The 12,157-nt window shown below is 43.7% G+C and overlaps 2 protein-coding genes across 3 annotated transcripts; one reads left to right on the top strand and one right to left on the bottom strand.

The window, feature by feature from the left end:
* Positions 1 to 1,991: 1,991 nt before the first annotated feature.
* Positions 1,992 to 5,586, bottom strand: LOC142560592 (NADH dehydrogenase [ubiquinone] 1 alpha subcomplex subunit 7-like). The gene is made up of 4 exons (XM_075672800.1): positions 5,449 to 5,586; positions 5,225 to 5,271; positions 3,053 to 3,211; positions 1,992 to 2,133 (listed from the first exon to the last, which is right to left on the bottom strand). The coding sequence occupies exons 1-4, from the start codon at positions 5,506 to 5,508 to the stop codon at positions 2,091 to 2,093; spliced, it is 309 nt and encodes a 102-aa protein (XP_075528915.1). The 5' UTR covers positions 5,509 to 5,586; the 3' UTR covers positions 1,992 to 2,090.
* A 188-nt stretch (positions 5,587 to 5,774) lies between these two features.
* LOC142560591 (small ribosomal subunit protein eS28) lies at positions 5,775 to 11,778 on the top strand. Of its 2 annotated transcripts, none has more exons than XM_075672798.1 (4): positions 5,775 to 5,860; positions 6,102 to 6,149; positions 6,986 to 7,109; positions 11,664 to 11,778. In XM_075672798.1, exons 1-3 carry the CDS (start codon positions 5,837 to 5,839, stop codon positions 7,106 to 7,108), a joined length of 195 nt encoding a protein of 64 aa, XP_075528913.1. In that variant the 5' UTR covers positions 5,775 to 5,836; the 3' UTR covers position 7,109; positions 11,664 to 11,778. The 2 variants fall into 2 exon arrangements, with proteins under 2 accessions (XP_075528913.1, XP_075528914.1); XM_075672799.1 differs by having other exon boundaries at positions 5,822 to 5,854.
* The last annotated feature ends 379 nt before the right edge of the window (positions 11,779 to 12,157 follow it).

Here is a 12,157-nt window from a genome sequence, read left to right as displayed (position 1 = left end):
TTCCAGAGCGAGCGCTGCGGAGGCAGAGGAACTAGCGATAGCTTATAGCTATCACGAGACAGCAGTGGGAGTACGTCATACTCTTGACGGACTCTCAGACGTTATGCAGGAATTTTTCCAAAGCCAAAATTTTGAGGGACACATCGCATTTGAGCGGAGCGCACAAACTCCCACCATACAAATACATTGTGTGAACTCCCTTATGTTGCACTCGGCAGGAACACGCCTACACCGGAGTGCATGTGCACTGGGATCCACGATACGGAGACACCGAGCATTAACCACCAATACCATTAACCTACACGCACACCCTACCACACTATTGCCTTTCACGAAGAACACTACTACAGCCACATAATGCTTTTGCGCTAGAGTAAGCTGTAGTATGGCGGAAACTACGAACACATATCCACACTCGAGTCCGTACCATACCGTGGTCTGTAATGCGCCATACACCTAGTGCTCTATTACGAATTCCCACACTGCTACGAGTGGGCAACGCTCTACGTGGTATGGGAATGCATACATGGCATACATGCCCAGCTTCGACCACAGAGTCTCCTCTGACTCAACAGACCAGCTTGAACTGGTCAACCAAGCAAGAAGGGCAGCTAAGGCCGCGAAACTCCTGGACTGAGGGGACCACCCACTGCAGAGCAGAGAAGTTACCCACGCTTGCAAACCCTTTTGTATAAAGTTTATTCTAGCTCTCTCTCCCCGAACAATAATCGTCTGTCTTGCTTGCATTTCTTTCTTGAAAACTCCGCTCGTTGCTTTCCTACTAAGAATGCTATGTCACGCTGATAATGCAAATGCCACTTGTGACCTGAAAGTAGTACTGGGAGTGCAGCGTTAAAGAACGAAATGATGGATATTGTTGTGGGATAAGCATATGCAGCAAAAGGTGTAAATATTTTTTCAAAGTGTCGTAGAAGGTTCTTTAATGCTACTAGGCAGTAAAATAATAGTGAAAATGCACTCTGCTTCAGTTCTGGCACTCATTTTGCACGACATGTGCATTTGCATTGTCACCATGTTAGCGGCTTTGTTCTCTTCTTCAGATTTATTTTATCACTTTCTATCGATCTCCTAACCCTGCCCACGAGCAACATAAGCATCAGATATCTGGAGCACTGGTCAGTCGGTAGCTGTCATTCTGTGACATAAATCAGACTAGACTTCAACCGGGAAAAAGAAAGATTCAAGACAGCATGTACAATTCTACACATGGCATTTGTAAAGATGTCTTGCTGTCAGAAGATTCTGAGTGGTGAAGTTGCAGATACAAGTGTGCGGCACTGCACACTAAATAGAAAGCATTGTAAGCACAACTTGTAACTTTTATCACTAAATTAATTCAATTGTGGGGTTTCACGTGTCAAAGCCATGATGATTATGCGGCACGCCGTAGTGGGAGACTCCAGATTATTTTGGCTGCCCGAGGTTCTTTAATGAGGACCCGGTGCACGATACACAGGCATTCTTGCATTTCTTCCCCATCGAACTGTGGCTGCTGCGACCGGGATTCAATCCCGCGTGCTCGAGCTTAGCAGCGCAACGCCATAGCCACTGTACCACCATGGCGGGTTATCATTAAATGATAAGAATATGTTCAATCATTCAAAATGTGCACGATCCAAATGCTAGAATTGTCTGTTATCATCCAACATGCCTGGTTTTAGTTGTATTACGAATGTGTGGTCTTAACAAGACAGAGGTACACAGGAAGATGGAGATGAAGTGATTAGTAGAGGTAAAACGAGAGACGCTTCTAGAGCTAACGTTTCGACAAAGGGACTGACAAAGACAAGCCCCTTTGTCAAAATGATGGTCTAGAGACATCTGTTGTTTGGCTACTGTTCTTCACTGAAAATGTTATCTGCAACTCAAACCTCCAGTTTCCTCCAACTATGCATGAAAGAAATATGGCACAAAGAAGCAAATTTATAGAAATGTGGGAGTAAATAAACAATCCACTCGCTTGGCCACTCTTCAAGATGTTTCCTTAGAAGGGAAATTTTTTTTTATTGTTTCAATTTATTCAACATATATCTACACATAAAGTAGGCTCAGACAACCTCGGTCCCTTTTCAAGGCAGGTATGGTATGCCAGGCTCTGGGACACTGGACTTCCTGAAAAAAGAAACGTAGTACTGCTGGTAAGTGAATGATGTTGACATTTATAATTACAGAAGAGCAGTGTCATTATCCTTTGCAGTACATTATCATCATCAAAAGGTTTTAAGGCCTCTTCCGGTGAGCCTTTTGTCACATTTGTCCTGCACCAATCGACATTTACACACATTACTCCATCTAGTCCTCTCTTGCACTCCAAATGTGTTTGCCTTACCTTGGTATTCACTCTGTTACCTTAACACACCGGCTGTCAAATTTCTACACATTACGTACTGTACAACTCCTCTCCCACTAAGTCACAATTGGAATACCATAACCACATTTGATTTCTAATTTGTGCTGCCCTCTATTTGTCGCTTTTTACATTACGCCAGGCAACAGAAATGATAATCTGGGCATTTCATGTTTAAGCAGAAGATGTACACTGAACCTTGCATGTCTATACTTATGTCTTCATTTGCATGTACTTTTGTGAGTGCTCTATAACTGCTGTTGAACTTGTAGTCGAGTGAGGTATGAAGACCTTTGTCTGGCATTGCCTCTTTAGTGTTAACCTCTCCTTAAATCAAATGACAATTAAAGCTAGCTTATGCTGTATTATGTGCCAAAATTGCAATCTGATGATGAAGCACGCCGTAGTGGGGCGGGGGGGGGGGGCATACTTGTAGCCCCACAAGTTATTGTACTGGCTGAACACAATGATTGCTGCTCAAGAATGATGGTAAGTGAGGCCTTGTCTGCGGATAATCAACATTCTTGCATCAAAGAAATGCTAATCAAATTTATTATGTACCTTTAATTGAAACACACAGGCACAAAAGCACCCGTGCATGCATGCCTACACCTGCTCCTCATTTTATGCCCTGAAAATTCGAGGACACATACAACAGTAGGCATTCAACATTTCAGACATTACCCTTTGGCCCCTTTTCCTGCTGTAATCTGCTTCGCTGGAGTGGTGCTGTCAAAGAGCAGCTTTGGGTGGTCCACTTCCCTCCTGGCATCCCTGGTGTAATAGTAGTTGTCAGACAGCTTGCATGCTGGTCCAGGAGGCAAATTTGGTGGCGGTGGAGACCTTCAGAGCAGAAAACAACAGCTGCTTAGAGACATGTCACTCGGACCATGGGATTTTAAACAAACCCAAAAAACGCCCCTCTCTGCGCTGTGATGATTAGACTGCTTACAATGTGAAAAGAGGCACGTTGATTTTTAGCCATACTGGTGCTGCAAGCACGAGACACAAAGAACAAACACAAAACCCATTAAAAAAACTTGTTCTCTTACATCTCAATTTCAGTATCTGCAATGCGCACAGAGGCCAAAACTAGTCGGGGCTGCATGTGAACGAAGAAGGGACATGTACGAGGACAGGTGCCCATCCTTATGGGAAGTGGTAAAAATTAAATTCTGGAGTGTTAAAAGTCAAAATCATTATAGGATTGTGAGGCACGCTGTAGTGAGGGACTCCAGATTAATTTTGACCACCTGGGGTTCTTCGGTGCGCACCCAATGCATGGTGCACAGGTGTTTTTGCATTTGGGCCCCCATCAAAATGCAGCCGCCGTGGCCGAGATTCAATCCCGCACTCTCATGCTTATCAGCACAGCACCAAAGCCACTACGTCAGAACTTGCTCATAAGCTAGTTGGTGTCTATGCTTGCCAAATATGTTGTTTCTGGCACAAATTATGGAACATGAAACAAGGGGGACCAGTCTTCTCTGTCTCTTACCTGTCCCCATTTGTTCATGTTCCGAACTTTGCAACAGAAACAGTATGTTTAGCCACCACTGCGCCACCACAGTGGGTCTTCAAACGTATTCTAATACTTGCTATGGATGGCTAAATGGACAGCTAAGTGAACAGCTGCCATCTTAAGCTTCTTCCCAATTCTGACAAACTAAGCAAGAAGAACAACTTCATGTTGACATCAAATTAAATAAGAGGCAATGCAGGCCGCTTTGCTGCTCATACAAGATGGTTGGATGAGCAGAATGCTTGAAAGTTCAACAGGAAATTCACCTGCACCCACGTAAACATAGTTGTGTTTTCTTTATGGACTTCAACGTAAGCTAGTACATTGCGTTTTTCATAGGTTTACACATGCAAGGTGTTAAAATACAGTGATAATCTGCACTTTTCATAATTTTTTTCCTGTCAATGCAAGGTGGTGTCATGTCGCACGGATGTCTTCCATTTGCATCCTATTTTTTAAGCTTGACGCCATCTTATTAGCAGTTGTTGTAGAGAGTGTTCAATGCTGGCTAGAATTGGAACGCGCCCACTGTAGGTGTTCTTCCTTCATCCACATTTTTTTGTGAGCAGTCTTATCCATAGTTTGGAATGAACCAACTAGCCCTAAACAAAGTCTTATCGCATCATTGATGCCACCCCTATTCTAAATATTCCCACTGTGATGCTATGATCAAACATTTCGTCCTCTTAATGTCCCTGGATCGCACGACTCTTTTCATAAAGATGTAAAAAAACACATTTGTGAGAACTTTGCTGCCGCCTAAACGAGTAAGTCAACAGATAAGAAAAGCACGGTGTGTTGTTGAAACAAGAGTTTTGTTTGTTTTGTGATTATAACACAGTTCTCCAATGTGTCTCCACCATGTGCCGCTGTTGGTTGTTCTTGTTTGTCAACTGCAAGCATATGTGAGAAAATGGCCACGTGACAATACTCCAGGGCATCTACACAGTCTGATATATGCCTACTACAATACATCCCCGCCAAGCTAAAACACAGGAATAAATTCTTATTCCTGTGCAATATTGGTTCATGGCTTGTACGCAGCTGTGCGGACCTCATAATCGTCAACATGAACTGTTGAGCTGTGGTCACTATGCTACAAGTTCTGTACGTTGTTTTATTAACTCTGGTGCTTAATTAAGCCGGTATAATTGGAGTCAGCATCCCTTAAAGAAGGCAACACACAGCGTTCAATATTGCTAACGACAGCCGCTAATATTGAACAGTTCTGATCGTTAGAGCCGCAGAATCGGAGATGTGAAACCGGCACGGCGTCAACGAAGCGCTACAGCAGCAATGCATCAACCCACACGGCTACAGCACATTGATAGTACCTTGTGGAAAGCTCGTCCGGAAACCTCAGTTGGCCGTTTGGATGTCTCTGCAAAAAGCAAAATCTTTAGTGAGCGAAAGTGCACGAACTTTTTTCAGAACCCAATCACGTAGCAGACACCCGCTCACAGCCAGCGTCGCTCTACAAGAACGTGATTCCGTGCGAACCCCGCACACTTGCGCAGTCGGCTAAAGAGCAACTGTGATGTTAATAGTGGCGCCTTACTCCGAGCAGAAAGTCTCGAACCATGCGAATCGCTGGCGATACGCTACGATGAGCTGACATTGCTTGGCTGCCCTTAGATCACCTTTCCGATACCTTTTCGCCCACAATGGATATGCTCGGACAGCAAAAACTACTCGACTTGGATCGCAATGACATTTAATGTTGATGCTGCAGTCTTGTAGAAAAAGATTTTTGATAATAAGATTTGGCATTTTTACATGCTTTAATAAATATGGATTTATAGCTTAATATAGAATTTGTTTGAGGTAAGGTAACAGTAATGCTTATGTAGCGTCGCCTGTTGGTAGTCTTTGAAACCACCCTTGGCTAGAACGTTGGACGCGTCTACGGCTGAGGGCTCTCTTCCTTTCGCTTGCCAGCCGCCGACATGGATAAAGTCAAATTGGCACGTGTGAGTATAATTGGGCTTCTTGTCCTCCCTGCATATGTTCAAATGAAACGAAAGTCCTGTTAATTGCTCCATTTGGCGGCTTAGAGTGTTACCATGCGCACTTTCCGTACTTTAGTCTGTCTATAGCTTGTGTGTCGAAGCGAACTGTTAGGCTTAACTGCGCGTGATGTTGAACGAACATGTTTTGCGCCACATGGCACGTGCTTCGTTGTGACGGTCTTGTTTCTTCACTCTTTTGCAGGTGACCAAGGTCTTAGGCCGTACCGGATCCCAGGGGCAGTGTACCCAGGTGAGTACTCTGCAGAATTTGAGCCGATTTGAGTTGCACGTTCTGTCAACCGGTCTCATCTTTGCTGGGCATGCTTTGCGCTCCCACCGCGTTGCACTTGTGCAGTTAGAGGTTGTAAAGGCGTCCCAGTTGGAAAACCTTTCGCCGCATGATCATGTCTTATGCACGCTTGTAAGAACTTTTGTGGAACATTCAGCGCCAGAGTCGTCGCACCACTTCACCAACAGCCTTTTTTCTAAGTTTTACGTCGGCACTGGTGTAGATCCAGTGTGATGTTACCTTGACTAAAATACTTGGTCACCTAGTTCATCCCGTCTCGAAGGACGTTACCATTGTGGCCAGCAGTATTTCTCCTACCTGAAAACGATTTGTGCCTGGCATGGTGCTTCAATTAAACAGCGCAGACTAGTTGAGGCTAGTTCATTAAAATTTTGTTTTAACAAAAAGATTATGTACTTCTGCTCATGACAATATAGCCCTGTAATGCCCAAACACAATTTCCCATCAAGTAAAATTGGAACAACTTGGTTACCTTTTTTTTCTGTCCTTCGAGAACACATTTGCATGCATTGAATATTTGTGTTAGAGCTGTGATAGTATAGTAATTAATAATCAGTTTGCTGAACTCGCTCCTGTCTATCAAAAGCACTACTATAGGCCATACATTACGCTTTCCATGCTTCACACTTTTGTGATATCAAACTTCATGCAGCATATAAGGTAAATCGAGCATACAGAGTTAAAAATGTGTTTATTTTTCATTCTCCTATTTATGCTTTAGTGTAGCATGCAGGCATACTAGAACTGATTAAGGGTATTAATGGTGGCTTGCACAGGTCCGTGTTGAGTTCCTGGATGAGTCTAACCGGTCCATCATCCGCAACGTCAAGGGCCCAGTCCGTGAAGGCGACATCTTGACCCTGCTTGAGTCTGAGAGGGAAGCCAGGAGGTTAAGATAGTGTGAGTTGCCTTAGGTGTTTGTTTCATTGTTGATACTGTTGAAGTAGCATACTTCAAGTAGAACTACATAGGTTGTGAGCGTACCTACCAACTGCCTCAATTTAAAAAAAAAAATAAAGTTTACGAATGTGGTGGTGTGGTATGATTTTACAAACGTTGCTTCAAATTTTGCAAAAAATAAATTCTGTTCTTGGATAAGTTTAAATGTTCGAAATACGAGATCAGGGCATCATTAAAAAAAAGGGGGAAAAGCATACGTAAGTGAAATTACACTACTTGTTTCGAACGAGTTTATTCAGACAAGTTCTTAAAGCATGCTAAATCGGGAACAGCAAAGGCACTGAAGAGGTCATTGAAATCTAAAGACTACATGCTTTTCTTTTTAATGCGAGCTATCCCCTTATTCGCCTTGTCGTGCCCTCCGAATCTTTGCTAATGTTAAAGCTTGCAGGTTGGCAGGTGTGCTTGTGATACATTAATGTTACTGAGTTCTAGCTTGTCCATACATGCATTGAAGTTGGAATACCATGTTACCAGGGCTGTGGACGGCAGTTACGAAGCTTTGTCCGAGTAAAATGCAGAAAAATTTAAACTGTTCCCATCAGTTAAAATTAATAGAGGAATAAGTGTTAACTATTACGTTGCTACTGGTGCTTTAAAAGAGCGCTTCAGAGTACGGTGAATCACTCCAGTAATAGCTATGTGACCTCTGTGGTTAAAGTCTGGACCACATGACTGCACCAGCAGTGCAGCTGCTCATGTAAATGTCTAGTAAGTTGTAAGAAAGAGCAATAAGTTTATGGGACCTATAACTATTGCAGCAATGCAGGTTTCTGCAGGAAGGGGGAGGGGTGGTTGCTGTGGTATTGTAGCATGGTAGAATGGCAGCACCAGTAAAGTTGATTGGAACATCTTGCACAAATATTGACATAAGAACATGAACAAGTGTAGGCACGCATAGGTGAATCATGGAAATGAAATGAAAACATCTATTTTCCTTTGATCAGTCCTGCACCTGAGGAGAGTTTTCATTTGGACAGGGTTGTGTGGTTCGGCTAATCATTGCTGTGATTAAAGGACACTTTCATGACAAAATAGCAGCAGTTATGTGTCATGTTAAACGATGGTTGGGAAAGGAAGCAGCAGTCCCCCATTCGACAGGGCTGTTCGTGTTGATAAGGGTGTACAGTTCTGGTCTGCTTGGTGTGACTTGGAAGGTATTATTTTAAGTACTATGCCTTGTTATGATTGGGGGCTCAATCCCATCGCTCGTGATCCGTTGTCAAGATTGGAGTCCGGCATGAATTCGAAGGTAGCTGGCCCATGCCGTCGTCCAACTCATCCAGGACGTTCATCCAACGCTGAGGACGTTGATGAAGGGAAGTACTGCTTCTCATTGAGAACGAGGAATATGGGTTTATTTACAGCATTTATATCAGTCTAACATGACTGTTTGAGAAAGTACATCAGTCTAACATGACTGCTTGAGAAAGTACATCAGTCTAACATGACTGCTTGAGAAAGTACATCAGTCTAACATGACTGCTTGAGAAAGTACATCAGTCTAACATGACTGCTTGAGAAAGTACATCAGTCTAACATGACTGCTCGAGAGAGAGTGTGTCAGTCCAACTTGACTGCTTAAGAAAAGTGTGTCGAGCATCGGCACAACAGCAGTTTTTAAACACTCGGTCCTCCCGCGATACAAGGTGACGCGAACGTTCGTTTAGTCATCGCAAACTAGCTGCCTCTCTGCAGGACGGTTTACACACACACATATTCACGATCCGAAACCGACGCCACACGAATTTCGTAGAACTCGGAGCCGTTCCGGGTAGCGCATTGTCTTGCGTCTTGGTCGGTGCGTGGGAAGGAGCCTCCGTCGGCGTTCCCGCGGCAACTCCCCCACCCGTAAGAGATCAGGTCCGCATTGTCGTGTTGCGCACAAAGCCTGCTTCGTTGAGCTCCTTCATTCACAACGCATCCTAGCTGAAGCGACGCAGAGTGGAGGATGCACGTATTGTTACCGACACAAAGTCGACTTAGTCACGCCGTGGCTAGAGGTTGGCGGCGACGCTCTCGGAATGTTGCCTCCACTGTTGCAACTAGTTGGCAAAACTTGCACTGCAGCTGGCCGTTCTTAACAGCCTACGTTGATCCACATTCAGGTGGTTGGCTCTGTGTACCCATAACTGATGTGGCCAGGCAGACACAATCTGCACATTTTTAACAGTTGCAGTGAAATATGAGTTTTTCTGACTGTAATGCTGTTGACTACCTTTTGACTGTTTGTCCTGTCTGCTGAGAAAGGCTAGTCTGATTTATATTGGTCCCTTTTGTTTAGAAAATTCTTACTGCAGTGGAAAAATTCTTTGTGGTTCCTGCTTACATGCACTGTAAAATTTGGTTTAAATTAACTAAATGATGCAAGGGAAATGGTAAAAAGCAGACTGTCAACATCATTTCCAGTGAGATTAATGTTACATCGCAGATTGTGTGAAGATTTAGCCATAAGAAGTGGCTCGGGACTATGCGGATGTATGTCAAATTAGTTTTGTAGGTCCAAATGTCATTAACGACAAGCTCCCACACAGTGACTCAAGAAAGGAAGCCCCATTCCCTTATAATGAGCAGAGACTGCTACTCTGCCATGGTTGTTATTGTTAGTGTGCTTGTTGTAAACAAGCAACATCAGTGATGCTGCGTGTGCAAAGAACCCAGGTTCTTCTTGGGTTTATTTCCAAGGCTGATTGCATGCCCTAGCATTAGGCCTCCTGTTCCTAAAGCTTCTTAATGTCGCTGAAAGTCATTCATATTGCCCACAGTACAGTTCATTTGGAGATAACCTTGGGGTGCATTAATTGGTTAGCATTAATGAGTCTGAAGAAATGTGGTGGCCTATGTGTTCTTGTTTTTCTCTTGCCTTACGGGTATGAATGTGCCCTTATGTATTTTTATTCAGCCTCTTCTTGTTTACTTTGCCTTACTTGAGAAATAAACTGGTAATTTTAATTGGCCCTAATGTGTTTCCCATATTCTAGTACTACATGCATGAAATGTGCTGAATGCAGAAAGGAATGTGACAGTGATTTACCAAGCTCATGCATTTTGTCCTGCTCTTACAGCTGACCTAAAGTAATTAATCCAGAGCCTATTCCTACGGCATGGCTCATAATCATATTGTGGCCCCAGAGTTTAATTCATTCAACACAGTTAACAAGCCTTTAAATGGAAATAGTATATGTGAGTTTGTTTCATCTCAACTTTTTTGTTGGCATGTATATACAGTAAAACCTTGTTAATTTGGATTTCACAGAACCGCAAGAAAATTTGGAATTAACAGAATTATCAAGGGTGTCAAGAAAACAAGTGCATACTACGTCATGTTTTTATTTACTGAATGAATTAACAAATCCTGTTTATATTTTGCACAAGAGCAGTGAGGAAGCTGCAATTCTCGTCATTGCATGAATAATTAGCACTTGCAGCAACGAAGGCATCACAACTTCCTCCACAGAGTGGCTGCGGCGTGAGTCTTATCCGATACACGCTCTTCACTACCGCGCGCACATCCCGATTATAAGTTTTGTTGCCAGGTCGCTGCCGATCGCGATGTGGACTGTGCTCTTCATATTCGACAGCTTCACGCCGAATCAAATCTGAACTGTTTGCTGCAACTGCCGCGGGCAAAACTGTGGTTCTGAAGGCGCACAGCCGATGCACGCACCAAGTCAAAACGAATCTACTGTTTGCCGCAATCACTGAGGACGAAATTGCGGCCACTATTGACGCACTCGTGGATGACGATTACGCAGTCAAGAAGCCATGCAGCCAATGCGGTGCTATGCGCTGTGGTAAACTCAAGAATAAAGGCTTCAAAGGTACAAAGCATTCTGGCGTTGCTGTCATTCATGTACGATTTCCATTGATGACTATGGCGATGTGAACTCTGCCGCTTCATTGCGATGGATGCTAACGCCGTTATTGCTCCTTTGCGTTGCACATTTGCGGCACTCGCCGAGCTCAGAGAGTTGTCCAAATGAACCGATGTGCGACCAAATAGGTCTGAATTAGAGTTTCATTCCATTACATAATCCATACACCTGCTGGGACCAAAGGAAGAGTGTGAATTATCCGATTTTCTGGATTAGCAGGGGTCAAAGTACTGAGGTTTTACAGTAGTACTTTGTTTTTGTTTTTGCGTTGACTTCCAGGTGCTATATCAATAAAGAGAAGCACTAAATTTCTTTAGTCTGTGATTGTATTTAAATTGAACGGCAATAGTGATTCAGTGTGGCACTGCGACTAAGCGTTTTTGTGCAGGTGGTTCTTTCTGCATCTTTCCTGGCTTGCCAATTCATGCAAACTTTTTTTTTTAAGTTCAGCAGAAGCAGCTATTCTTTGTGCTTGTTAAGGTGGTTGCCCCGGAAAGGTGCTTGTACTAGTATCCGCCAAAAACCTTTCTGTTAGGACTGTGCAATGAGCCATGTGCCATTGTGCAGCAAACTTATAACTCTCCGCTGTTGCTTAATTGCTCTGCCCGTTATTTCCCAGGCTGCATCGCTGGAGGCTGACAGGATGACTCCAGACTTCTTCAGTGATAAATAAACATGCTACACCCCTGCGTGTGCATTATGTGCCTTCGCTGCTGGGTGGCTTTGCTGAAATACCTGCAGCTGTTATAACTTTCGTGGTGTGCCCAGGCTGCACTTTGCCTGTTTAGTGTATTCAGCATTAGAGGTGTGAGCTGTCAGATAAGAACAAATGCTCATTAATTTTAACAGTTCCGTGCAGCATTTTCATATGCCACTCTGTGCTAGCGTTCCTTCGCATCAAAGTGCACCATCTTGTAGTAGTTTGATCTACATTGTGAATGTGGGGAATGAAAAGAAGGGTATACCACCTTGTGTAGATGGGAATATTTCTCTTGCACTTGTGTTTAGAGCAGGCGCAATTACCCCAGCCACTATCACTTCCCATGGCTCGCATAGGAACTGCGGGTTTGGTGAGGTTGCAACTGACACGCAAACGCTAGCTGCAAGTGCATG

The sequence above is a fragment of the Dermacentor variabilis genome, chromosome 10, assembly GCF_050947875.1.
Source record: "Dermacentor variabilis isolate Ectoservices chromosome 10, ASM5094787v1, whole genome shotgun sequence".
Taxonomy (NCBI): domain Eukaryota; kingdom Metazoa; phylum Arthropoda; class Arachnida; order Ixodida; family Ixodidae; genus Dermacentor; species Dermacentor variabilis.
Note: the sequence above shows the minus strand (reverse complement) of the source record. Positions and strands in the feature narration are given on the sequence as shown.